Source organism: Dromiciops gliroides, chromosome 2 (assembly GCF_019393635.1).
Source record: "Dromiciops gliroides isolate mDroGli1 chromosome 2, mDroGli1.pri, whole genome shotgun sequence".
Taxonomy (NCBI): Eukaryota; Metazoa; Chordata; class Mammalia; order Microbiotheria; family Microbiotheriidae; genus Dromiciops; species Dromiciops gliroides.
In genome coordinates this window covers 531,857,509-531,884,252 of record NC_057862.1, presented here as the reverse complement: position 1 = coordinate 531,884,252, position 26,744 = coordinate 531,857,509, and the positions used below count along the sequence as shown (strand labels likewise).

Sequence of the window (26,744 nt, the reverse complement as noted above, 5' to 3'; positions counted from 1 at the left end):
TTTTCATATGCTCTCTTACATTCAACCCCTTCTATCTTGACACTACCACCACCCATGCTGTCAATCAATCAATAATTATTAAATGCCTACTATTTTCCAGGCACTGTGTTAAGAGCTAGGATACAAAAAAAAAAAAAGCCCAGAAGAATGCAGCCAATGGGAAATGAGATGGCTGCCTTAGGAGGTCCTCCTTCAACAGAGACTCTGGGAGTCACACTCCACTGGTACAGGCCTTCATCACCTCTTACCTGGACTACTGCCATAGTCTTCCTGTACATCTGCCTGCCACAAGTCTCTACACTGTAAGTCCAAAGTGATCTTCCTAAAGCCCAGATCTGATCACATGACCACTCTCCTATCCCCCACTCAACAAACTCCAGTGGTTCACAATCATCTCTAGGATTAAATATATAATCCTCTCTTGGATTTCCAAAGTCCTTCATAACCTGCACCCTCCCAGCATCACCTTTCCAGTCTTCCTACACCTTAAACACCAAAACATACTCCTTCATCTAGTGACCCTGGTCTCCTTGCTTTTTCTCAAACAGAACAGTCCTTCTCCTGAAGGGGCATTTTCACTGGTTGTCTCCCATTCCTGGAATGCTCCCCCTCTTCAATGCCACCTCCTGGTTTCCCTGGCTTTCTTCAAGCTCCAACTAAAATCCTACCTACACATAGGGGGTAATCAACAAACATCTAACATGTATCATTTGCAATGAAATTTTCTTAATGCTGTGAAAGGTACTGCTTCGTATGTCAACTAAAACATTTGTTTAAAAAATTGAAAATCAACTTAAGAAGATACAGCCTCTCAAAGAAAATGTGTGGAAACACAGATTTCTATAAGGATCAGATTAAGAACTGTCCTCCTGAATGCACTGAGAGGACTTGTCTGAAGGCAAAGAAGTAACTGAAGGAACTATAACTGCCAGTCCATCAGCTCATTTTCATGTGACTGCTTCCATAGTTTTAAAGGTTACTACTGAGAAACTGTAAATCCAGCAAATATTTGGAGATTATGGTTATTTTTAAGGACAGTTGGGCCACAACTGACAAAAAGTCAGTACTGGTAAGTTTCACATCATAAGCTACAGATGACTTACTGCTTATGAGGAAGCACTGACAGACGGTATTAGAAGCCAAAGAAGAAACTATAAGAAGAAGCAAGCAGAAAAGTAGTAGTAAAAGAAGTGAGAAAAATTGAGCATAGGAAGAATTGGGGACAGAAGGCAGGAGATCACAAGAAGAGGTGCTTCCAGAAGAAATAATTTAGAAACTGTAAGGATCAGAGCTGACAGAAAAGCTTTGCAGCTGTTTTGCTTGGAGCCATGCTGATTGGAAGATAGGTACTGCTTTGCTTTGAGCTGACTGGCTCACTGTGAGAAAGCTGAATCCTACTGGGCTGTGAAATCAGCTGGACTAACTACACTGCAGAACCATCTATGGCCTGAGAGAAAGAAAGGAAATCTCTCAGAAGTCCCTGGGTTGCCCTCTGCTGCTCCTCTCTCTACTTTGAGAGGGGGAAAAAGAGGGGGAAAGACAGTTTGGATCTGCTTTGCTGTGAAAAGAGGTCTGAATCCTTTGAGAACTGATTAGACAAGGCAGAACCCCCTATTATTTTAAGAGCTAGCTAGAGAAAGACTGTATGGCCTTATGATTATCTACAGTTTAAGAGGGAGCAACTCATTTGAGTCTCAGAGCAGATCACTGCTTAACGGAACTATTTGTCACCAAAAGAAGCTAACACTTTCTGAGTACTTAGCCAAAAGTGGCTATGTGCTAAAAGAGGTTGTCACTCTTTCATCAGCCCAAGAGTAGTAGAAAATTGGCTTTGTCTAACAGGAAAGCTCTGTGAACCAGAATGCAGAGAAGCAGTTTTGCCCAGGAGGTGGCACTGATTACAGACTAAAACCTAGAGACCAAATATTAAGGCCTGCCATCTAGAGTGTTGAAAGCGTACCGTTACCACTACATACCCGCCCTCTCCCCACACGCAAACCCGGGTTTTCTCTAAGGACCCAAAGAGCTAGGGTGATACTAAGTTCCATGGCTCCAAGCAACCTAAAGACTAGCCCTAGCCCAAGGAGAAAGGGCACAAAGGGATATTTCAGGGTTGGTTCCACATCCAGACTAAACTTGCTAGTTTTTATGCCTCTCAGTGGTCAAAGTTACTTGAACCTTTCCTATATCATATACTTTTCTACTCTGTGTTACTCCTAAATAATAGTCAGATCTTATTTAATGAATGGAGGATTGTTGCGGAACACCTAATAATTACACCTGCAGCATGTCCACTATTTGTGAGGAAACTGTGCTTCCAAAGCATTTCTTTTATAAGCAGATTGGCACCAAGAGTTGCATAGTTTAATAGGCCTTTAAATTTTATTTAGAATGAACATTATCAGCAGTTAGAATTTACAAATACCAGCAGAAATACCAAGTATTATACTAACCTCACTTGGCATAGGTTGTATAGATATATTGTGATGAATAATAAACCTGAGAGACAGAATTTCTGGGTAATTGATAATCAATTTATTAATTAAGCTAGCCTGTAATTAACAAATTGATCATCAGTAGTTTCTTTCAGTAACCAAAGACACCAAAAGGGAAACCCTGAAATCCCTTAAATTCTTACTGAAAAGGAATGCCCCACAGGAAAAGTCAACCCTGATTGGTGGACATTAATGAGGAGTAGGGCCAAAATCTTCAGCACCTCCTCCAGAGAACTGGGTTTGATCATGAGACTCAACAGCCTCAAGCATCTGGGATGGGGAAAGCATTTCTATGCCGCCCTCTCTCTAGCTAGTTTTCTCCTTCATAGCCCTAAACTCTAATGGAGGGGATCCAAGACAGGGGATTCCTTCCCCAGGTAAGTTTGGCCCAGACTGGATTTTGTCTATACTCTTAACCAGAAATGAGGGGTCCCAAACTAGTTAAAGAGTATGTGCCCAGGAGGCTAGGAGCAATCACTCAGCCAAGCCTTCAGAGACTGACGGACCTTTTCAGGAGTTGGATTTTAACAGAAATAAAAGAAAAAGGATGGATCAGAAATTAATAACTAGTTATTACTACAGCAGTGTATTAGTTTCTTATTATCCATAATTCTCTCTAAAAAATGTTCACTTCTACTGTATGTATAAATTGCAGAGATGCCCAATGACATTGGTAGAAAAGGATTTTTTTCACCACTGAAATCACAGATCCAGTCTGACTACTCTGGGCAAATCATAACTTACTGTCTGCCTCATTTTCTCAATTTTAGAATGCGGATGATAATAGCACCAATCTCCCAGGGTTGTTGTGAGAAGAAAATGAGGTAATATTTGTAAAGTGTTTAGTACAGTGTCTGGAACATAGCTTAATAACTTATTCCTTTCCCTTCCTTCCCCCTTCCTGGTGTTTTATAATGCATTAATGAATCCTCCTAATAGGTAAAGTGGTAAACATTACACATACCTATCTTAACAGAATTCCTGGCTGAAGCACAAAACCTTAAAAACAAAGAGATAAGTGCCTGTAACTTTTTATTGTAGACTTGACTGAGGGGAAACTGTAGTAGGATTAATAAGCCAAAGTTGTGTGCAAATTACTTAGGACAAGCAATAATTTTGATACGGTTTAATTTTGGGACAGCAACAGTCAAGCATGTATGCTTCTAAACCTTGATGGGGGGGGGGGAGGAGTAGGTTGAGCCCAGGAGAGATCAGTACAAGAAAAGCGATGCCCCACAAACACACCAAGAGGGCTTAAAGATACTTCTCTACAAGTGACAGAATCAGTACCATACTCCCACACTACCAAAGCCACAGAGGGACCTGAGTAGCCTGCTAAGACCCTGGGAAACACAGGCCTCAGCAGGTCATGAGAAAACACAAAAGGACTAAGTGTAGGGGCCCCCTGAAGGCTTATTTCAGTCCTACTTCCACTTTCCACCAGAACCCTGCAACACCCAAGCCTGACCAAGCCCAGTCAAGGCAGAACCTTCCTGAGGCCCACTGCTGCAGGAGAGAGACTTTGGGGTCATGTCCAGCACTGCACTCCCTGCTCCAGCTAGGCTGTAGGAGAGCCTTCTGCAAATCCCGGGCTGGATTCCCTGAGCCCATCTTAGGAGAAAGACTGAAAGCATTGCGGGTGGGCATTTTCAGAAACCGAGCCTGAAGCAGCCTCCAGAACCAATGGTTCTATAGCCAGCCCTAGCCTATCAGAGAGAGACATGAAGTCATTCTCAGCAGAGCCTGAGCAGTCCTTGAAGCCTGTGGGGAGCCCAACATGGAAGTTACCTCTGAGCTCATCAAAATGGGGAAGGCCTCAAGGCAGTCTCTTAAAATGAGAATTCTGGGTAGTATGAACTGATGCAGAGCAAAAGAACATTTTAGATAAAGACACCAATGCAAAGAAAAACAACGTTGAAGGACTTTAAGAATTCTGATCAAAGCAGTGACCAACTATGCCTCCACAGGACTTATGGTGATGCATGTTATATCGTGCAAGACATGATGGATACAAAGTACAGGTAAGTCTCTTTTATGATGTGGCCTTCAGTGTAGATCTGTTTCTGCTTGATTACGCTTATATTACGAGGGTTATTCTTTTCTCCTTGCTTTCCTTTCTCTCAGTTTTTATTGGGAAGGGAAGGTTAGCAATAATGATACCAAAAAAAATGAAGGGGACATTGTAACCGTTTTTAAAATACACAAAAAAGAAAAGAAAAATGTTCAGAAGGAAATGATAAGCAGGATATTTTCAAGGTAACATGCAGAATTTTTAAAAAACAGTAACATCTAGCAGTATGACTGACAAGACCAAAGTTTATTTGGCGTGAAGAAAGATAAATCTGTGCTTTAGGAATATCGTGCTGACAACTGTGTGGAGAATGGATTAGAGATGAGAGAGACTTGGAAAAGGGAGAACAATTAGGAAGCTACTTCAACAGTTCCAGCATGAGGTCAAAGCATCACTGAAAAGGATAGTAGATCCAGAGCTAGAACAGACCTCAGAGGGAGTCTAGTCCAACTTCCTCTTTTTTTTTTTTTTAGGGGCAATGAGGGTTAAGTGACTTGCCAAGGGTCACACAGCTAGCAACTTCCTCATTTTAAAGGCAAGGAAACTAAGGCCCAGAGAAGTTAAATGTATTCCAGGGTCCCACAGATAGTAGCATAAGAAGAAGTTGAACCCAGACCTCTGATTCCAGAGACGGTGCTCTTTCCATAGTACCACACTTCCTCAGAGATGATGAGACTAAACTTAGGCTGGTGGTTGAGTAGGAAAAGTGAAGGGGAAGTTTATAAGAGCTGTTAGAGAGAGAATGACAAGAACTGACAACTGAATATACGGACTCCAGGTCAAAGTGACCAAGAAGATGACTGGGACTAGGCATTTTCTCCAATCCTCAGGACCTCTTAAACCTCTCCAAAATAGGAATTATGCTCAAGAAATAAAACAAAGCAGTCTGAGAAGGAGCAGCCAGACAGGGAAACATCACAGAAACAGAGGATAGAGTAATCAGGAGGAGAGGGACATCATTAGCATCAAAAGCTGCAGAGAGGTCAAGACAGAATTAGACTGAAAAAAGGTCATAAGATTTGGCAATTAAAAAACCACTAGTAAAAAAAATCATTAGTAACTTAAGCTCATCTTTCTACACTCTTTCCAGTTTCTTATACTCACAGAAATCTGGTTCTTACTGGAAGATACTGCATCACCGACCATAATCTCTGCATGTATTCTTTCTTGTCTCTCAATACACTCTCTCTGTTGCAACTTACAAACTGCCCTCTACCACCATCATTCACATCAACTGTTCCAACTCTGAGTTTACTTCATTTACTTTCACTACTTTTTCAAAGAGTTCAATACTTGGCACACAGTAGGCACTATGTAAATGTTAGCTATTTTTATTATATTATTATACTACTCCAACCTTCCAATGCTATCTTTATTTCACTCTGTCCCAATTTAGGAGGGTGAGGCAGGAAGGAGAAAAAAATAAATCCTTATAAACTGGGGAAAAAAATAAAATAAATGAAAATTACTGACAGCTACGTGGAGGATGATTTGCAATGGAGAGACATTTGAGAGAGAAAGACCAATAAAAAGGCTAATGCAATAGTCTAGGCAAGAAGTGATGAGGGTATGACCTAAGGTAGTATATGAAAGGAAAGAACAGGATGTACTCCTAAGGTGTTGTAATGGTAAGAATAGGATCTGGCAACTAATTGACATGTAAGATAAGAGAGAAGTCAAGAATGATGCCAAGGTTGTAAGTCTAGATGACTGGCAGGAATGATGGGGCCTGTTAGAAAATGGGCAGATTAGGGGCAACTAGGTGGCACAGTGGATAGAGCACCGGCCTTGGAGTCAGGAGGACCTGAGTTCAAATCTGACCTCAGATACTTGACACTTACTAGGTGTGTGACCCTGGGCAAGTCACTTAACCCCAACTGCCTCACAAAAACAACAAAAAAAGAAAAAGAAAGAAAATGGGCAGATTTGGAGAAAAGATAATGAGCTCTGTTTTCTTCATGCTGAGTTTGAAATATCTATGGGACATCAAGGTCAAAATGGCTAACTGCAAGCTGATAACAAAGGACTGTGGCTCCAGAGAGAGACCAGGGGTGGATAAAGAGACCGGAGAATCATCTGCACAGAAAGGAATATCAAAGTCATGGAAGCTGATGAAAACAACCAGAGAGCTTATAGCAAACAGAGAAGATGGACTAGGACAGAGCCACAGGAAACATCCAATTAGTGACTATGACACTGATAAAGTTCTAGCAGAAGAGTTCAAAGGGCACGATGCAATGCACTAGGTGAACTGGGTTGGAACAGGGCTGAGAAAGGGTAGAAAGTGTAATAGGGGTGAGTGATTAGAAACAGGTATCCCTCATCTCCAGATATACCTCAGTTCTGAATGAAGAAAACAAGGCATTGAGTGTCTGTTGCTACAAGCCTCTAGGTCTAAGAAAGCTGAAGGGCTAATGAACTGATGTAAAGTTCAGTATATTTCCTTGTGGTTTCCTCAAGTCTACAGCAATGTGTTATTCCTCTAATTCCTAAACACTTCATTTGTACCACTCATACAACACCTAACACATATCGCTTTGTGCTATAGCTAAGGTAGTCCAGTGGATAGAGTGCTGGGCTTAGAATCAAGAAGACTCTTCTTGAGTTCAAATCTGGCTTTGGGAGCTCACTTAGCTGTGAGACCCTGGGAAAGGCCCTTAACCCTACTGGCCTCAGTGCCCCACATGTAAAATAAGCTGGAGAAGGAAATGGCAAAGCACTCCCAGTATTCTTGCCAAGAAAACCCCAAGTGGGGTCACAAAGAGTTGGACACAACTGAAACAACTAAACAACAAAATAGTTATTTGTGTTTATTTCTAATATTACAAGCCACTTGAAAGAATTCATATTAGCTCTCTGTATATTCTCCACAGCATAGTACAGTTCCTGCCAACATATAGTAAATGTTCAATTAATGTTTAATGAACAAATATTTAAATTCAAAACAAGACTAAACAGACAATGAAGCTAAAGGATATACAAATCTTAGTAGATAAAATTTCTAAAACATCATATTTTAAGGACATAAATGAAACCCTTTAATACAATTTAAACCAAATTAGTGTATTGAGGGAAAGTATGTATTAACCTCAAAATGGCAACTCCAAACATTATCAAATACTAAAATTTCTTTATTTCACATTCATGAAACCTTTTGTATCTAACATTTCCTAATAATTTATGTAAATCAAGCAGATTATCTTCTCACTCCTCACCTCCCACTCTGTCAATGATAAAAGGAAAATTTTAGGGACAAACTGGTATTGGGTTTATTCTGTGGTAAATTCCTCATTGGTCCTTGTACTGGCAATATTTCAACACTACTTGAAGCACTCTCTTCTCAACTCTATGGAGGGAGCATTATTATCCCAGTTTTACAGATGAGGAAACTGAGACTCAAAGTAAATGGAGCTGGCACACATCCTGTCAAGTGCTGAAATAAACCAAAGTTGAGGAATAAAGTATCTTTAACTGCGATAACTGGGCAGCAAACCCACTACCCTATGGGATGTCTAGTGGATTTCCCAATCAAAGAGAGCCATGTCAAAGTTCTTATAGTTTTAGGAGAAGGGGAGGAGACAGTACAAGGTAGCAAGACCTGGTCATGAAACCCCAGTGATCCTTGGCAATCCAAGCAAGGAAAACCACTTTGTTCTGGCTGTTTTGCCCCTCATGACATGAATCTCAAAGGACAGGGGCTGAGATCCAGCTTGAGCTGAGCTCCTCACCTGGCATACTCCCTGGCTGGGGAGACCTAGGGTGTGGTTCAGCTCAACTTAATCAAGAATAGTATCTTAAGAGTAGGAATGTAGGGGCAGCTAGGTGGCACAGTGGATAAAGCACCAGCCCTGGATTCAGAAGGACCTGAGTTCAAATCCAGCCTCAGACACCTGACACTTACTGGCTGTGTGACCCTGGGCAAGTCACTTAACCCTCATTGCCCTGTCAAAACAAACAAACAAACAAAAAAAAAAACTAATAGGAAGAGTAGGAATGTAAAGATATTTCAAGAGAGTGGCAAGTAATATTTCATTTGGTATTAACAATTTCTGTCATTATATTAACAATTTTTCTGTCAATCCCATGACTAATTAGATCCAACCCTGAACTGCAATCCATATTCCAACCAGTCCTCTTCTTCTTCCTACTGTACTATAACAACTCTCTTCTCTATATGTTTCAAATAGTTTTAACTCTTCCATCAGTTTGTTCTGAGACACTTTCCCACCAGCTCTAATGGATTGGTGTTCCTTCTTGTGTGTAAGATGGAGGTCTTATCTGGCTATTTAAATATGAATAAGTGTGAGTCAAGTTTAGATTTTCCTAGTAAATGAATGTTACTAGTGAGGTAATGATATGAATATAAGTAATGCATGTAACAAAGCATGATTAAAGTCAATTTTCATTTGCCAAGAAAAATTTACTACCTCAAATTCAAATGGATTTCTAATCACTAGCCAGTAACATCCTTAGTCACAAGATAAGAGAGGAAAAAAGCTATTTCCTTCCTGAGGATATACTACCAGAAAAGTTAAAAGCTTTCAAATGACTGAATTTTTTCCTCTTAATTCTTGAACATATAATCTTAAACCTTCTTCATTCTTGGATGTGATAACCGAATGTCTGCTTAACTATCAGTACAATTAAAAAATGATTATTTGCTTCAAGGATTGACAGAGCTTCCTAGATAATGGGGGTGGAGGGGAGGATCTAGACTGAGTCAGAAGACTTGGATTCAAGCACAAGAATTTATTAGTGTTCACTAGGTGCCAGGCACTCTGCTAAGTACTGGGTATACAAAAATGAGAAAGAAAACTGTCCTTGTCCTCAAGGTCTTCACATTCTAATGTGTAAATAACTAGATACATACAAGATATAGAGGGAGCACATATAGAAGGTAATTTCAGAGGGGAAGGCACTAAGGGGACCAGGACAGACCCCCAGTAGAAGGAGGGATTTAAGCTGACTTGAAGGAAGCCTAGGAAATGAAGAGGTGGCATTAAGGAGAGAGCATCCCAAACTGGTAAGAGAGTTGATGATCACACGTGATATTTCTTCTTGGATCTCAGTACCAGCCGTCCTCTCCCTCTTAGAATTCCTAGGGAACTTCAAGGCTCAGCAGTTATCCACCTCCTACAGTTAGATCGTATCCATGTTGTTCATTCTTGTATTTGGGCATGCTGCATCCCTTCACTAGATTGTAAGTTCTCTTAAGGCAAGAGCTGTTTTACGTTTGTCTTTATACCACAGTACCTAGCACATAGTAGGCACCAAATAAATACTTGCTGATTAATCTCAAGAGGTGAAATTAAGTTGGGATAACTAGAAAGCCCCACACCTAGATTCCAACAATCAACTTCACAAGTACAAGTTGGGAGAGGTATGCCCCAAGAGTACTTTATCTGAAAAAGATGTGGAAGTTTTAGTTGACTACAAGCTCCAACATATCAACATGACATGACAGAAGAACCAGAAACAGTCGTGCAAGAGCATGCTATTAGGCTGCATTGAGAAAGGCACTGTTTTCAGATAGGGGAATGTGATATTACTCTGCCCTGCTCACTCTGGTGTAGAGCATTGTATTTAATTCTGGGTACCACACTTTAGAAAGGGAATTGGTTAGTTTGAGAGTGTCCAAAGGAGAAGCACTAAGATGATGGAAAGCAGTGAGATCATGTTATATGAAAAATGGCTGAAGGGGAACCATACAATCTTTAGCTTATAAAAGAGAAGACAAAGGGGGACCCTATGGAAGCTGTCAAATATGTGAAGAGCTGTCATATGGAAATGTTTTGCATGACTTCACATGTATAAATGATATACTGCTTGTCTACTCAATGGGTCAGGGAGGGACTGGAGGAAGGAAGAGAATTTGGAATTCAAAATGTTTTAAAATGATCTTAAAAATAAATGGGGGGCGGCTAGGTGGCGCAGTGGATAAAGCACCGGCCCTGGATTCAGGAGTACCTGAGTTCAAATCTGACCTCAGACACTTGACACTTACTAGCTGTGTGACCCTGGGCAAGTCACTTAACCCCCATTGCCCCGCAACCCCCCCCCCCAAAAAAACCCCAAAATAAATGAATGGGGGGCAGCTAGGTGGCCCCAGTGCATAAAGCACCAGCCCAGAATTCAGGAGGACCTGAGATCAAATCCGGCCTTGACACTTACTAGCTGTGTGACCCTGGGCAAATCAGTTAACCCTCACTGCGCCGCAAAAAAATCAATAAAGATAAAAATAAACAAATAAACAAATGTTTTTTTAAAGAGATGTCATATAGAAGACATAATAGGCTGAAGTTTTTTTGTCCCAGAAGGTAGAACTAAGGACAACAGGTGTAAGTTGCAATGAGGTAGTTTTTTTGGCGATCAGGAATGACTTCCTAACAAAAAGAATTCTAAAGATTAATGAACTGGCTCCAGAGGTTGTATATTTCCCTATTCTGAAGGAATTCAAGCAAAGGCTAAATGATTCCTTTGCTCCCCCCTCCCCTAGATGGAAAGCAATCTGATACAGGTTATATATGTACATTAAACACATTAAACATATTTCTGCATTAGTCATATTGTGAAAGAAGTGGCAGGTTGGTCTAGGTGACCTTTGAAGTTTTTTTTTTCCAATTCTGTGAAAAACTACTAACAGAACCAAAGAGGCAAATGTCGCATGATAAAAAATGCACCCCTGAATAGGCAGTAGAACATATAAACCACCTTTCCTTCCCCAGTGTGAGGTACAACTAATTTCTAAAGAATTTATGCTTACGTTCAATTACTCAATAAGGAAGGCTTTTCACAATCAAACACTTAAAAATAAACATGCCCCTGTCAGCCTTTTACCCATTTATTCTGTTGTGGCCATTCCCATTTTGCAATGAAGTCATGCCACAAGCAATTACAAATACATCAAAATTAATGCACTCTTCTACAGTATATCATTAAGAACAAATGATAGCGGCAGCTAGGTGGCACAGTGGATAGAGCACCAGCTCTGGAGTCAGGAGGACCTGAGTTCAAATCTGACCTCAGACACTTGACACTTACTAGCTGTGTGACCCTGGGCAAGTCACTTAACCCCAATTGCCTCACCAGAGGAAAAAAAAAAAAGAACAAATGATAATCAACAGATACTACTTGTGACAAAAACCTCACTTATTTTTTTAAAGTTGTCTCTTAAACTGCTCTCTTCCAGATCCCTTAGTCTAATAATCTACATTTAATTTTCAGACATTTCTTCAAATTTAAACCCCCCCCCCCATCTATTGGAAAAGAGAGCTTGTTAACACAATAATGTTGGACTTGGAATGGGGAAGGCCAGGGTTCGATTCCTGACTTTGCAATCTATTACTTATTAGCTGTGTGACCTTCAGGAAGTCATTTTCCAAGGAAACTGAAAGCCTCAGTTTATATATGATATAGATAATATCTTATATAGAAAGAGAGATAATATATCTAATAATTATATCATATTATATAGATAATAATTGCAACTATCTCAGTGTTGTAAGGATCAAATGAGCAAAAATATGTAAAGTCTATTGCAAATCTTAAAATGCTAAATAAATGCTATTAGTATAAGGCTAGTGAAAATATTAGAAAAAGATTTAGTTGGGGCAGCTAGATGGCGCAGTGGATAAAGCACTGGCCCTGGATTCAGGAGGACCTGAGTTCAAATCCAGCCTCAGACACTTGACACTTACTAGCTGTGTGATCCTGGGCAAGTCACTTAAGCCTCATTGAAGAAAAGGAAAGAAAGAAAGAAATTTAGTCTATGTTACAGTAAGGTCATAAGATAATTCATTACAGTGACTTGGACAAAGTTATAGATACAATTATATAACAAACCCCAAATCACATTCAAATAAGTTACAATGGAATTTTTAAATTATAAGTACACTGTAAAAGATCAGTTAACTGTAGCTGATGAGGAAAGACCTGCCACAAAAAGTGAAAATTTCGAATTAAAGAGAAGTTTCTGCTACTTGAAACTCATCAAATATAAACTCTATTTAGCATTTAGAGCTCTTTGCAACCTCGCCCCAACCAACCCTGGGGTAGCTTGGCTTAGAGAGAGAGAGAGAGAGAGAGAGAGAGCGAGCGAGCTCTAACTAAACTTGGAGTCAGGAAGATTTATGTTCAAATACCACCCCAGACTTTAAACTAGCTTTGCAACCCTGAGAAAAGGTCATTTAATTCCCTAAGCCTCAATTTTCTCATCTGTAAAATGAGAGGGGAAAGGAAGGGAATAAACATTTATATAATACCTACTATGTGCCAGGCACTGTGCTAAACACTTTACAAATATTTTATCATTTATCTCATTTTACTCACAACACCACCAATATTCTAACCTTCATTTTACAGAAGAGGAAAACTGAGGCAAACATCGGTTAAATTATCTACCTAGGGGTAAGTGTTTGAGACCAGAGTTGAATTCAAATTTTCACCACTCTAGGCCCAGCACTCTAGCCAACTTCCCAACTGCCTCTCAAGTATCCCAAATGGACAATAAGAAATTAATTGGTGACTTTCTATTTAATTGAAAGAGAACTTAAAAATACTCAAGGCTCCAGAATTTCTAGCCTGTACTAAATACAGTATTTTTTAAAAGAGTAATCTGATTGAGATAAAAAAAAAAGCACAAGTTATGAGTTTCCATAAGGTCAGCAGTTCTCCATTGATAACTCCCATCACCCCCTACTAAAACTCCCTTTGCAGCATTCCATCATATCGTTTATGGGAAAACAAACAAACAAACAAAACCCAGCCACCCTTCTTCCATGCATATAAAGAATTTGATGAAATAAACTTAAGAGCAAAAGTTGTTGTTTTTTTCTTTCCAGGAAGAAGCCGGGACATGACTGGCAATGACTAATTCTCAATGCTGAGACAAAAGTCAATTTATGGGAAGAAAAGGATTGCTAAACTACAGAAACTGGGAACTTAAAATCCAAAGAGAAACACTTAGGACAAAAAGAGAGTCAAGTAAATAACACCTGGTCTTTTTATTCTACCTTCTAGTGTTTCTAATATCCTAAACTAGTAAATTTGTATGGAGGTCCCACCTCCAAATCACCAGTCCCACCTACAGGACGACAATGCCCCCAAAGCATTAACTCTGCTTTCAGGACCAGTCAGGGGGTGGGAGTGGGCGCGGTGCTTGGGCTTCTTATTTCCAGACATAGTTTTACACTCAACTCACAGGCTTAGGGGTTTAACCTTGAGAGTTCAGATGATGTGAGGTCAGAACTAGAAGGGATGGGGGGGGGGGGGAATAAAGGCCCGGAGCTGAGAACTATGTGAAAAGGAGAAAGGAAGCTACAGGGGAATGCTTGGGGTAAAAACAATGTCGGGATTCTGAGTAAAGCGGGACAAGGGGAGGGATGGGGGAAAAGGGACAGGAACTGGGGTACAGAGGGGAGAAAGGGACGGGGGGAGGCGCCCAGGGCAAAGCACCTGATAAAGGAATGGGGGGAGCCCAGGGTATAGAGGGGTAGAAGCCTGGGCTAAAGTAGGGGGGGTGGGGGCCCAGGCTAAAGCTCCTGGTCAAGGGGTGGGTGGAGCCCAGGGTACAAAGGATTGAAAGCCCGGGATAAAGGGGCGAGGAGAGCCTAGGGTAAAGCGCCCGGTAAAGGATGGGGGCAGCCCGAGATCCAGAAGAGTGAAAGCCTGGGGTAAAGTGAGGAAGGAGTGCAGGGTAAAAGGGTGGAAGGGGCCCGGGGTACTGAGGGATGGAAGGCTGGGGCAAAGTGGGAGGGGGGAGTTTGGGGTACAGAGGGGTAGAAGCCTGGGGTAAAAGAGTGGGAGCCTGGTGCAAAGGGAGGGCTAAAGTTAGAGGAAGGAGGGAGGAGATCCGGAGGGGATGGCTCCCGCCCAGAGACCCCAAGGCCTGTCCCAAGCGCAGCCCTTCCCCTGCCCCAGGCTCCAGTGCGCCGCGCCCCCTGCCCCCTCGGGGAAGGAAAGGGACAAGCCAGATTCCCCAAAGGGAACAGGGAGGCCACGCACCTGACTGCGCCGCTCCCAGGGCCGGCCCCAGACAGGCAAGCAGCAGCAGCCCCAGCAGCCGCCGCCGCCGCCGCCGGTGGCGTCCCAAGGCGCAGGAGAACAAATCCATGCAGGTTCTTTCCTGGGGCTTCGCTTACTGCTTCGTCGCCTCTGCTTCCTCCATCATCCCAGACTCGACCCGGAGCGCTAGAGGCAACGCGCGCAAGCGCACACCAATCCAGGTTCCAAGTCCCACGGGGACCGAGTCGCGAACAAGGCGGCCCGCCCATTTGGCGGGCCACGCCCCATACACAGATCCTTTTCCCTCCCCTTCTTTCTCCGCTCTTCCTTTTCACGTGAGACTCCGCGAGGGCCAATGAGGGAGTGTCCATCACGAGGCTCCGCCTCCGGAAAGCCTTGAGGAGGGGGTGTGGGGGGGCTCCAAGTGAGGGCTTCCATTGGCCGGCTCTCGGCGAAGGGCGGGGTCGTGCGGCGCCGACCAGCTTCGGCGAGGCGGCCTAGGCGGCTCCGCTGTGCCGGGGCCTGGATTTCTAACCCCGGCCGGGTGACGGCGACCAGCCCCCGGGAGGATGGTGTTGGGGGGTTTCCCGGTGAGCTACCTGCTGCTGTGCGGCCAAGCGGCGTTGCTGTTGGGAAACTTGTTGCTGCTGCACTGTGTGTCGCGGAGCTTATCGTACAACACCACGGCCGAGCCCGAGGCCATGGCCACCGGACCTGCGGGCACGGCCCGCCTCGAGGGCCCCGACACGCAGATGCTGGCGTACACGGATCCCCGCTCCCCGGTCATTCTGTGCGCCTTTCTGTAAGCGGCCCAGGCTTCGGGAGGCGGGGGAGCGAGCGAGGGCTGGAAAAGGATGCGCAGGACCCTGTCCAGTCCTTCGGCCGCCGCCGGGGAGGAGGGTGACCCACAGACCCCAGCTGCTTTCCTGCTCTGAGCATGGAAGGGCAGGTGACGGATGGGGCTGTCGGCAGTTGGTAGTTGGGTTCCTTGCTAATGCAAGAGGGGTTGGTGCACTCTCCAGGTCTGCAGGGCCAGGTGGGAACTTGGCTTTGGGGCAAGCCCTGGGCTAGAGGAAATAGGGGTGGGCTGACTTTTTGTGCAAAGTCGAATAACTTAATTTCTCAAGGATTTATAAATCAGCCCTGTAGTAAATGCCTATTGCTGTGTAAAACTGAAGATGCTAAAAAAAAAAAAAAAGTCCTTGCCCGCAGGGATTATACACCTTCCCTCCACCCCCCAAAAAATAACGACAAACAAACACTGAAACCTCTAGTTATCTCTTCCTTTGTCCCATATACATTCTCCTGGCACAGGGGTCACCCTTGGTTCTTAAAAGGTTCAAATTTGCAAGTTCTTGAGTACCTTCAAAGGGAGGAATTGGATCAGAAAAACCTTCCAGATGAGCCACCAAAGGAGATGAATTTGGGGAACCACTGCATGAAGATGTCCAATAAAATAGGAAGGAGTTGCCATCTAGCCTAAACATTTAGTGAAATATGTTCTGATGGGGTAAATTAAACTGGGAAATCCATAGCATTGGGAAGATAATTTTGATACCTTGATGGCTTCAGGTATGGAATCCAAGTTAAGAGTAGTTAAGACTGTAAAGGATACAATTTAATAGGGATAAAGTACTAGGTTTTACTCCGATTCAGAAAATCAGTTGTGCAAATACATATAGGATGAAGAATATGTGACTATAGAGCAAATTGTACCAGGAGTCCCCCCAGGATTTTGTGAATTACAAGCTCCCTGTGGAAGTTAGCCCCAGAGCATGGCAGCCACAAGTTAATTTTGTCTAAATGGGTAATAAGAGAAACAAAATGGGGAAGGTTATAGTTTCATTGGCCCTTGCCCTGGTCAAACCACTTCTTAAGTATCCTCTCTGTTTCTGGGTATCATGTATAATAATAGATAGCATTTATATAGCAATTTAAGGTTTGCTAAGCATTTTTACAAATATCATCTCATTGATCCTTACAAGAACCCTGAATGGTAGGTACTATTATTATCCCCATTTTACAGATAAGGAAACAGAATCAAGAGGTTAAATAGTATTCCATTACAATCATATATCACACAATTTATTCAGCCATTCCTCAAACTGAGTCAAATAAGAGAGTAAGGGTCAGACAGCTAGTAAGTGTTTGAGAACAAACTTGAATCTAGGTCTTCCTGACTCCCAAGTCCAATGTGCTCTACTCACTATTCCACCTAGCTGCTTAGAGGAATTGACCAACTGGAGCTTACCCAGAAAAAAGCAATCAGTATTGGTCGAGGCCTCAAAACCATTCCACGGGAGGATTTGTTGAAGGACCTAAGGATGTGTAGCATGGTAAAGAGTAATATAGGCATATTATTTCTATCTTGAAACATTTGAAAAGTTGTCATGTCAAAGAGGGATTACATTTGTTCAGCTCAAGCAGAACTTGGACTGTAAGTTGTAAGTTATAATTTAATAATAATTTATACGTTAAGAATTTAATTAATTGCAAGTTAAAATTAGAGCTGTCCAAAAGTGGACTCAGTAGCTTCTAGAGTCAGGGGGTTCCTTGTCATTGAAGTTCTTTAAGCAGATGCTGGATAATCACTTGTTGAGGTTGTTGGAGGTGTTTAGAAGACTTGGGTTCAAATCTGGCTTAGGACAGTAATTACCTGTATGACCTTGGACAAGTCACATAAACCTTGGACTTCTGTTTCCTCATCTATAAAATGAGAGATTTCTTCCAGATCTAGATCTATCATGCAGTGTACTCAGAGGTTCCTTCCAATATTAAGATTCCATAAGTCAACTTGTTACAGAACGTTATGATGACCAGTAGTAAAATCCTGAAAGGTCATTATAATTTTTTTTTTCTTTTTTTAGTAAGGCAGTTGGGGTTAAGTGACTTGCCCAGGGTCACACAGCTAGTTAGTGTTAAGTGTCTGAGGCCAGATTTGAACTCGGGTACTCCTGAATCTAGGGCTGGTGCTCTATCCACTGCGCCACCTAGCTGCCCCAAGGTCATTATAATTTGCATTGAGACTCTGCCACCTGACCCACTATTCTCAGATCATAAAAGAACATTTCAAAAGGAGCATATTTGATCCCTCTTTGATGAGTCTAACAGACAAAGGTTTGTGATTGGAAGAAAAATGGGGAAATTTCCAGTGTTTGGGATGAAGGAATATGCAAGATAAACAGCTATATACAAAGGTCTCTTAACAATGTTCATTTTACTGGTGGTTTACAGGCCTGATGAATTTATAAAATGTGATGACCCTGTGGATCATGTTGGAAACTCAACAGCTTCCCAGGAACTGGGTTATGGGTGTGTCAAGGTGAGTTTTTAATAAACTGTTCCACATAGAATATTCTAAGTATTCTCACACAAATGACTGGCACTTTGTGGTAAATACCATTCATAACTTTTATTTTTGAAAGAAAAAATGCAGTTTAAATTCCATTACAATAGACATCAAGGGAATATACAAATTGTTTTGTTGTAATGAATATTACCATAAAACAAATTTCCAAGTCCAAGGGCTGTAGGTAAAATGAAGCAAGACATTTAACCTCCCTTAATAGAGGTACAGTTTCTCAGCAAAAGCTGCCCATATGTCAAAACCAATCTCCCTTTGATTTAGGCCTGCCTTTGACTTCTTGAAATCAACAGAAGCTTTTGGATTTTTTTTTCCAAAACCCATCATCAGCCATAAATCAGAACATGTCTTTAACGAAAGCTCAAAGAAGAGCTATTTTACTCTCCAGGTGAGACAACAAACTAGGCAGTAGAAGGAAAACCATTTACCATCTTGAATTAGCCTCTGAAAAATACTTGTGACCTTCAGACTCAGGGTGGATGATCTGACCAGTTAGGTTTTTCTCCCTTGAGTACTGTTTTTTGAACCTAAACTATTATTAACTCTTGAGTAGTTAGGTAGTTTTTTTCCCCTCAGTGCTCAAATGAATCTGTAATCTGTTCTATTTGAGAGTTCCTTCCAACAATGCAGATCAAAGTCTACACATGCCAGGCTATCCCATGTGGCTCTTATCCAGGTCCTCCCACCCATCACCTCTAGGAGGGCTACCAATATTCTGGAAGGCTTTCTTACTTTCTCCTGACATTGTAAAAGTAGCAGTGGAGTGCATTGGCTGTCCATTCATCATCCATCTTCCTATTATTTTTCTTCCTATCACATAATTCCTTAATGTCTTTTACTCTTTTCTCAGAATTCTTCATTACTTATAATTTATAACCTGCTCATACCCACCATGTGCTTCTCAATTGATCTCTGTGTGATACTTTTTTTTTTTAAGAGAAAATTATACTTCAATTTGCATTCAGTTTATCAGTTATCTCCCTGGAAGTAGATAGCATTTTTCATCACAAGCCCTTAAGAATTGTGTTGGATCATTGTATTGATCAGAATATCTAAGTCTTTCATAACTGATCATCATTAACAATATTGCTATTACTATGTACAATGATCTCCTGGTTCTGCTTATTTCACTTGGCATTAATTCATATAGCTCTTCCCAGATTTTTCTGAAACCATACTCCTTGTCATTTCTTATAGCACAATAGGTTTCCATAATAGTCATATACCACAACTTATTCAGCCATTCTTTAATTGGTGGGCATCCCCTCAATTTCCAATTCTTTCACACCACAAAAAGAGCTGTTATAAAAATTTTTGAATATATAGGTCCTTTCCCTTTTTGTTTGATCTCTTTGGGATACAGACCTAGTAGTGGTATTGCTGGATCAAGGGATATGCACAAAGGCATATGCCTTTGGGTATAGTTCCAGATTGTTATCCATAATGGTTAGACCAGTTTACAATTCCACCAACAGTTCATCATTTTACCTATCTTAAACTGTGGGTCAAGACCCCATATGGGGTTACATAACTGAATGTGGGGGTTATGAAAAATTTGGCAACAGTAAAAGGTTATATATACTTATTTTGTATCCCTGACTCTGTGTAAAAATTTCTTTTTTTCTTACATTAGTTTTTTAAGACTTTGTGTTCCAACTTCTCTTCCTCCCTCCTCTCTCTCCATCCCATTCCCCCCGCCCACACTCAAGCAATTCAATGTAAGTTTTGCATGAGTAGTCATCTCCACTCTGTAAAAATTTCTTGGGCAAAAGGGGGTCAGGAATGGAAAAAGTTTAAGAAGACTTGCTCAACTACACTACAATGCACACACACACATATGTGTGTACATACAGAGAATGAGGTTGTCCATCCAGTTACATGTTGAAAGTGTGGGCAAAAAAACCTTCATCCCAATTGTCTTTCTTATATAGATAGATAGGCCAGACTATTTTGAATGATTACAGATTTAATCCAGGTCACTCTACATTGTCCTTGGGCTTGAGGCAGTCAGCACAATGTAAATAAATGACAAAGAGAAACATCAGGAGAACCTTACCATCCATGGGAAACTCCTCTTTAACCCGGGCAGTTTGTTGGATCTTCTCTATTACAATTGGGAGCACTTTGGAAAGGCTACCCCTCCCTTTTTGTTCCTTGCTTGGTCTGTTACCAGAAAGTTGTTGAATAAAATTATTGCTGTTTTTATATCTTTCACTGAATTTTGAATGAGTTTGATATCTCAATAGGAGGCACCTTGTTAAAAAATAATTTTGTTCTACCAAAGCAAATGCTTTTTTGTAACCAACAATGAATATAACAGAATCTTACATTTTCTGTATCATTTAGTTAGTTGTGAAATGATAAAGTTGTGGTCTCTGTTGTCTATTTTCTGATAATAACTTCATCAAGTATGCTCCTGATTCCTGTATAGATAATTCCCAGAAAGATTTTGTATAGATAGGAGAGTAGGGATATAGGTAAGTAGTTATTGGTGTTCTCTCTGCCATCTTTATTGAGATTAATATGGTCTTAATTTATTTTTTGTTTTTGTTTTTCTCCATGCCTTTGATAATGTCTCATTCTGATACCCTGTATTTAGATCCTAACTGCATTCACAATTGTGTTGTCTCCAACATGAATGACCTCTTTTTATATTTGGTCCAATCCATCAGCTTTTCCATCTTTGTTCTCTTTAGTACATGCCTACCTTTTCTTTAAGTCCATATTGTACTGTGATGTTACAATCAAAGTGTCATGATTCCCTTGCTCTCAATGAAGAAATGGTTTGTTATAATTATTTTTTACAGATATTTTTCATTTTTCTTCTCTTTGTAGTTCTTTTCCATTTTCACCTTGTAATGCCCTTGGAATGATTTGACTTAGTAGAGGACAAAATCAGTTTAAAATCTCTGCTTCCCTCATTTGCAAAAAAAATCTGTTCATAATCATCTATCACCCTTTTCCATTAGATTTTTTTTTATTTTTCAACATTTGTTTTTATAAGATTTCTAGTTTCAAATTTTTCTCCATCCCTTCCCCTCCCCAAGACAGCAAGTAATCTGATATAGGTTTCCATTAGATTTTACAAGTCAGTTTTCATTCTAGCCATGTTTTGCCTTTGGCAGCCATTTCTCTCTTTAGTGAATAAGTCAGATGTTTTGTAAGTAAGGCTCTTTTGCAGGGTGGGGGAATCTTTTGTCCTCCTTGTTGTGGCAATTAATTTACAATTCCTAAATTTCTGTATAAAGTTATTATAGTTAGTGTCTATGGCATTTCTATTGTCCATTTCCCATTTTTTATTTCCATTTACTTGTTTAAGTAGTTCAGAATTTAGTTGTTCTAAATGTGCATCTTAGCTTTTTCTCATTATCCGTTCTTGTTTTTTACTAATTGTGATCTAAACTTTCACAAGTTAATGATCTCACTATATATAAAAGGCTGACAGATAATTCCCATATCAAAAACAAGTCTTTCCCTGTATATTAAATAAAATCTGTTGTTTGATGTTATTTAATGCTTGTTACATCCTTGTTGTTTAGTCATGTCAGTCATGTCTGACTCTTTGTGACCCCATTTGGGGTTTTCTTAACAATGATAATGGAGTGGTTTACCATTTCCTTCTCCAGCTCATTTTACAGATGAGGAAACAGGCAGATAGGGTTAATTAATTTGCCCAGGGTCACAGACCTAGTAAATGTCAGAGGGCAGATTTGAATTCATGAAGATGAGTCTTCCTGATTCTAACCTCAGCACTGTAGCCACTTCACTACTTAGTTACCTGCTTGCCATATCCAGTGCCTACCAATTATTTTCTTGAAGAAGATGTTTGTGATCTAGTAGAGTTAGGTTTCTGTGTAGTATACCAATCTTTGGCTTTTCTCATTCTATATTCCTCAGCCATGTTTTCCCATTTATTAGATAACTGAGTGATGCACTGGCTAGAATGCTGGGCCTGGAGTCAGGAAGACATCAGTTCAGATCTAGCCTCAGACACTTATTAAGTTTTGTGACCTCAGACAAGTCACTTAAACCTGTTTTTGTCTACTGTAATATGGGGATAATAATAATGATAATACCTCCCAGAGTTGTTGTGAGATTCCAATCAGATAGTAATTGAAAAGTGCTTAGCACAGTAAATGCTATATAAATGTTAGCTTTTGTTATTATGTATTTGCCCCATCCCCACTTTTCCCCAATTTTGCATGTCAAGACTCATGATTCAACTCTTCCAACACTATGTCTTTTTGTTGGTCCAGTTGGACAGTCAGAATTTATTGATGGTCTAAAAAATATGTGATTCTTAGTGCTCTAGATCCCTTTTCTCACAACTCTTTCCATCATATCTGCAGAGATGGAAAGGGTCTTCACAGAACTGAGGATCATATTATGTTTTTATTTGTTTCCTGAGTTACTGTGGCCCAAAATATTCACCAGGCTTCTGGTGATGTTCCTTTCTGTAGTTTGCTAGGTTGAGCCTTGCAAGACAAACTCAATCTGTTCCCAAGTCTTACCAGAAGCCTTTCAAACATGGTAGAACCTATCAGAGCTTAGGTTCTGTTGGTATAGCCTTGGAGAACCTAAGATCACCTCCATACAGTAATGAGTCACTAAAGTAAGACTTTGTGAAAGTTCTTTTTTATCGCAGTAAGTTACCATTCTATGGATGAGATTTTTTAATGTATTTTTAATACTAAATTACATATTAGAAACTTTTTAGTCATTCAGTCTTACACAAGAACCTACCGTATGTTAAATACTGAAGGTACAATGAGACCAACCTACCAAGTTTTGGAATTACTTCATTACAGTGAAGTTTTGTTCTAATTATAAAGGGATCTAACTTTGAGTTAGTGTCATCTTGGATGTTGAATCCTCAAAAGGGACTAAAAAGGAGGCTTAAGACAGAAAGAGAAAAGAAAGAGTAGGGTCAGAAAGAATGTCTGGCAATTAATTAGTAATCTTAATGTACTGTTTTATGTTTCTTTGAAATACTAGTAAATTATTTGCACTCTCTTCAGATGAATCCTGTGTTAATTTGTCTATATGTTGAACCCTTCCAATAGACTACAAGTCCCTGGAGAGAAGGAAGTCTTTTGTTTTTTTCTTTGTATCCACAGCATCTAAATGTTACATTACTACCTATACGTTAGGTGCTTTTCTAAATATTTCTTGACTTTAATTCCTAGGTCTGACAGAAAACTGACAGTTCAACAGACATCAAATTCATATGCTTAAAGACAGAGCATTGGATCAGATAATTCCTTGATATCCATGCAGTTCTGTTCTTCCATGATTGCATGTCATTATATAAAATATGGATATCTCAAATTGTTTTAAAATTGCAAATTCATAAATATTTTAGTCTATTCATTTTTCTAGAAGTATTTAATATTAATCATCTTTAACATTACATAAAACAAACAGCATTTATTTCATTTCTTATACTTTCTGTGTGTTACTGAAGAAGTTAACACTTAATTCCCTGAGCAACTTTGTGAAACAAAATGATTGAAAACAATAAAAAATACAGAACACATAGGGTAGACCTATCAGAATTCAAGGAGTGAGTTAGCGCCCTGTACCCAAACATACTGAAAGTAATTAATATTTTTAAAGTTTGATAAGTTATTTTTGGTTCCATAGTTTGGTGGCCAAGCCTACAATGATGTGGAACATACTTCGGTACAGTGCTACGCCCTGTATGGAATTGAATGTGCCGGCCCTAGAAGCTTCTTAAGAGAGAATAAACCCTGTATAAAGTGAGTGTTACCTTGAAAATGATTAGTTTGAAGTTCTTCCCTTTCTCTCTGTCTTTAGTTTGTCATTGCTTAACCTGACTTTTCCTGTTAACTTAGGTTTTGAAGGTTGAATGTAGCTATTTTGGTACATAAGTCAAACTTGAGCAATATGGTAAAGTGAGAAAAGTTCTCTGGGGATTGGAAAGCCAGAGGCCTTAGTCTCAGCTCTGTCACTAACTGTGAGTACAAAGAGCATAGGATTGGAAGTTAGAGGATTTGGGTGCTTCTGCGAACTATGTCTGGGAACTTGGGCAAGTCACTGTGCTTTCTGAGCTCCAATTTCCTTCCTCATTTGTAAAATGAGGGCGCTGATTTCTTAAGTCCCTTCCAATTCTGAATTTATGAAATGTGCAGCCAGGGTTAGCCATTCTTCTTCTCTGAGCCTAAGTGTCTTCTGTGTACTAGGTGACTTCTAAGGCCCTTTCCAACTGTCGGAGTTTATAGGCATAAATCCTACCCTGGCAGTTCCTGTAGTATCAGAAGGAACTGAATAAGGAAGCAGGCTTCTCCCACTGAAGCTCACTTTATTTATAGTTAAACAGAAAACATATGCTTAGGGTCTCAGAATATAAACTCACCCTTCAGGCTAAAGCAAGATAGGGAATGAATTTATTTATGGCTTAATCTTAGAGCAGTTAATGAAGCTAGGCAGTTAATGGTATTGCATTTTATTGTGGAGAGAAGATCCTGTGAATGAACATGTTATAGCAATTGTTATCACAGAATAATCTGAAAAAATGATAATTCAGAGGCCTTAGAGAAATTAGACTAAAGTATGACAAGCCTTCCTAGAATAAATACAGCCAAAAAGAGCTCTAAACCACAGAAAGCCTTATATCCATAATCATCTATGCATTTCAATTTCACTGAAGCCAGTAACTATTTGAACTAATAGTTTCATGATACTGTAATTGGTAGAATTTATCTTGGAATTTAGAGAAATTTCTCTGGCTTCCACCAGAGGGAACCAAAGTTAATTATTATAGCATAATACTACCTTTCTATCATTTCATTTGGGCTGCAAACATTTTAACTTTCACCTAGTAAAGAACCTTTTTAAAAAATTTTTTCTAGGTACACTGGACACTACTTCATAACCACTTTGCTCTACTCCTTCTTCCTGGGATGTTTTGGAGTTGATCGCTTCTGTCTGGGACATACGGGTACAGCAGTAGGGAAATTGCTGACCCTTGGAGGACTTGGGATCTGGTGGTTTGTTGACCTTATTTTGCTTATTACTGGAAGGCTGATGCCTAGTGATGGCAGCAACTGGTGTACTGTTTACTGAAGAGAACTAGACTTGTTGAGAGTTGATGAGGCATGGGAAAGTGAATGACCTTTCTCCTGACCTTGGCTCTACAAACTACAATTTCTTCCACCATCTCAGACTAAGTTATTGTTTTATCCTTTTTAGAAGAGAATCTGCTGGGACAATATTGTTGGACTTTAGGTTTGGAAGCCAGCTCTTAAGTTGCAGTCTGGAAATGATAAACAGTGCTCTGAAAAATCAACTTTTTATCTACAGAAAAGAAGGTATAAGTATGCTTGTTCAGATGTAAGCAGCAAAAGGCTTTCTATACCTTTTTGCATGCCTTCCCTCTACAGTAGTATGCCTTCGGTCTTTTGGAACTTATATTGAAATGTTAACAAAGTGAGCGTTTTTAGAATGTACCTGGCCCGTCATGCTCCCTGCACAAGAAGATACCTGAGATGAACCCAACTATTGAAAATATCTTCAGCAAATGGTGGAAATTGAAGTAGCTTTTAATGAATACCAAAACTGTTGACTTCATTCTTATGTTCTATAAAACATTTGGCCAAACAGAAAAACTGTAAAGGTATATTGTCATTTGAACAAGCAAAGTGAAGCCTCTACTTCAGTGTATTATAAGAACCAAGCTTTCTGAACTGCTGTTCACAGCCCTTGGGTGTCACCATTGTGCCCCAGTGGTGTTATCTACTGTGTATGGATGACTTCATTAAAATTGTGTTTTTAAAGAGATGTCTGAGTGATGTATCTGAGATCAGATATTTCTCTTGGAAGAGATTTCCCCTCTCAAATTCTGGACCTAGTAACGAATAGAAGAATCACTTCTCGTATAAGGGCTTTCACATAAATAACAAATGAAAATTTATGATGAGGAAAGTTATGGTTCAAGTCTTCATGTACTAGGAATGAAAAACAGGTTTCTGCACTAAGAATTTTCATTCATTCAACAATCATTTATTAAGTGCCTGCACTGTTCCAGGCAATGTGCTCAGCTTACAAACCAAACCAAAAGTAAATCCAAAACCAAAGCAGTCCCTAACCTCAAGAGGTTTACATTTTATTTTGAATACTGGGGAGAAAGTGGAAATCAAATACAGAATTGTAGAATTTTAAAGCCAGAAAGGACCTTGGAGGTCATAGAGGTAGTATGAACCGGTAGAAAAAGTGGTGAGTTGAGTTTAAGGAGAAGGGCACCAGCTTGAACTTGCTCTGGAAGCCAGTTGTTAAATTTTCATTGTGAGCATTTACAATTCTGAGATTGGCAAAAATTACAAGTCAGTGCTTGATTTATTGTTTTTATGATTGTCTAGGGAGCAGCTAGGTGGCGCAGTGGGTAAGGACTGGCCCTGGATTCAGGAGGACCTGAGTTCAAATCCAGCCTCAGACACTTGACACTAACTAGCTGTGTGACCCTGGGCAAGTCATTTAACCCTCACTGCCCAGCAAAAAAAAAAAAAAGTATTGTCTAGAGTTAAGAAAGTGTTAATGCAGATTAAATTTAAAAGTGTGTGTTGTCCCATTCCTCCCCTGCCCCAACTAGTTGTTAAACATTTACCAAGCACATTGTTGAAGGAAATCCACATTCTAACCCAGCTATATGACTTGGAGCAAATCCTTTCCTCTTAAAAATGAGGAATTTGAACTCAATCTCAAAATCCTTTCCTACTCTATAATTTTATGTTCTTCCCATAGAGTGTTTTGGTTTGAGGATTTTGCCCCCTACCCCCTCTCAGGTGTGTATTGT

General features: G+C 40.3%; 2 protein-coding genes across 5 annotated transcripts in view; one reads left to right on the top strand and one right to left on the bottom strand.

Annotated features, from left to right (window-relative positions):
- Positions 1–14,829, bottom strand: part of ADAM9 (ADAM metallopeptidase domain 9) — a 98,398-nt gene extending 83,569 nt beyond the window's left edge. The window contains exon 1 of one of the 4 annotated variants that reach the window (XR_006354744.1): positions 14,569–14,829. Coding sequence is in view for 3 of the 4 variants with exons in the window: in XM_043982594.1 (XP_043838529.1) it covers positions 14,569–14,677 (109 nt within the window). In the remaining variant the exon portion in view is untranslated. The remainder of the gene's footprint in view (positions 1–14,568) is intronic. The other 3 variants (XM_043982594.1, XM_043982595.1, XM_043982592.1) reach the window with 3 other exon arrangements.
- Positions 14,830–14,995: 166 nt separating this feature from the next.
- TM2D2 (TM2 domain containing 2) lies at positions 14,996–25,728 on the top strand. Its single transcript, XM_043982597.1, has 4 exons — positions 14,996–15,370; positions 17,803–17,890; positions 23,576–23,691; positions 24,805–25,728. Exons 1-4 carry the CDS (start codon positions 15,138–15,140, stop codon positions 25,016–25,018), a joined length of 651 nt encoding a protein of 216 aa, XP_043838532.1. The 5' UTR covers positions 14,996–15,137; the 3' UTR covers positions 25,019–25,728.
- Positions 25,729–26,744: the final 1,016 nt, after the last annotated feature.

What these genes read in the sequence shown, in the direction of transcription:
- TM2D2 (XM_043982597.1), top strand. Translation starts at nt 15,138, where the DNA reads ATGGTGTTGGGGGGTTTCCCGGTGAGCTACCTGCTGCTGTGCGGCCAA. An exon ending in TGGGTTATGGGTGTGTCAAG is followed by an intron (nt 17,891 to 23,575) that starts GTGAGTTTTTAA and finishes TTGGTTCCATAG; the next exon opens with TTTGGTGGCCAAGCCTACAA. An exon ending in GAGAATAAACCCTGTATAAA is followed by an intron (nt 23,692 to 24,804) that starts GTGAGTGTTACC and finishes AATTTTTTCTAG; the next exon opens with GTACACTGGACACTACTTCA.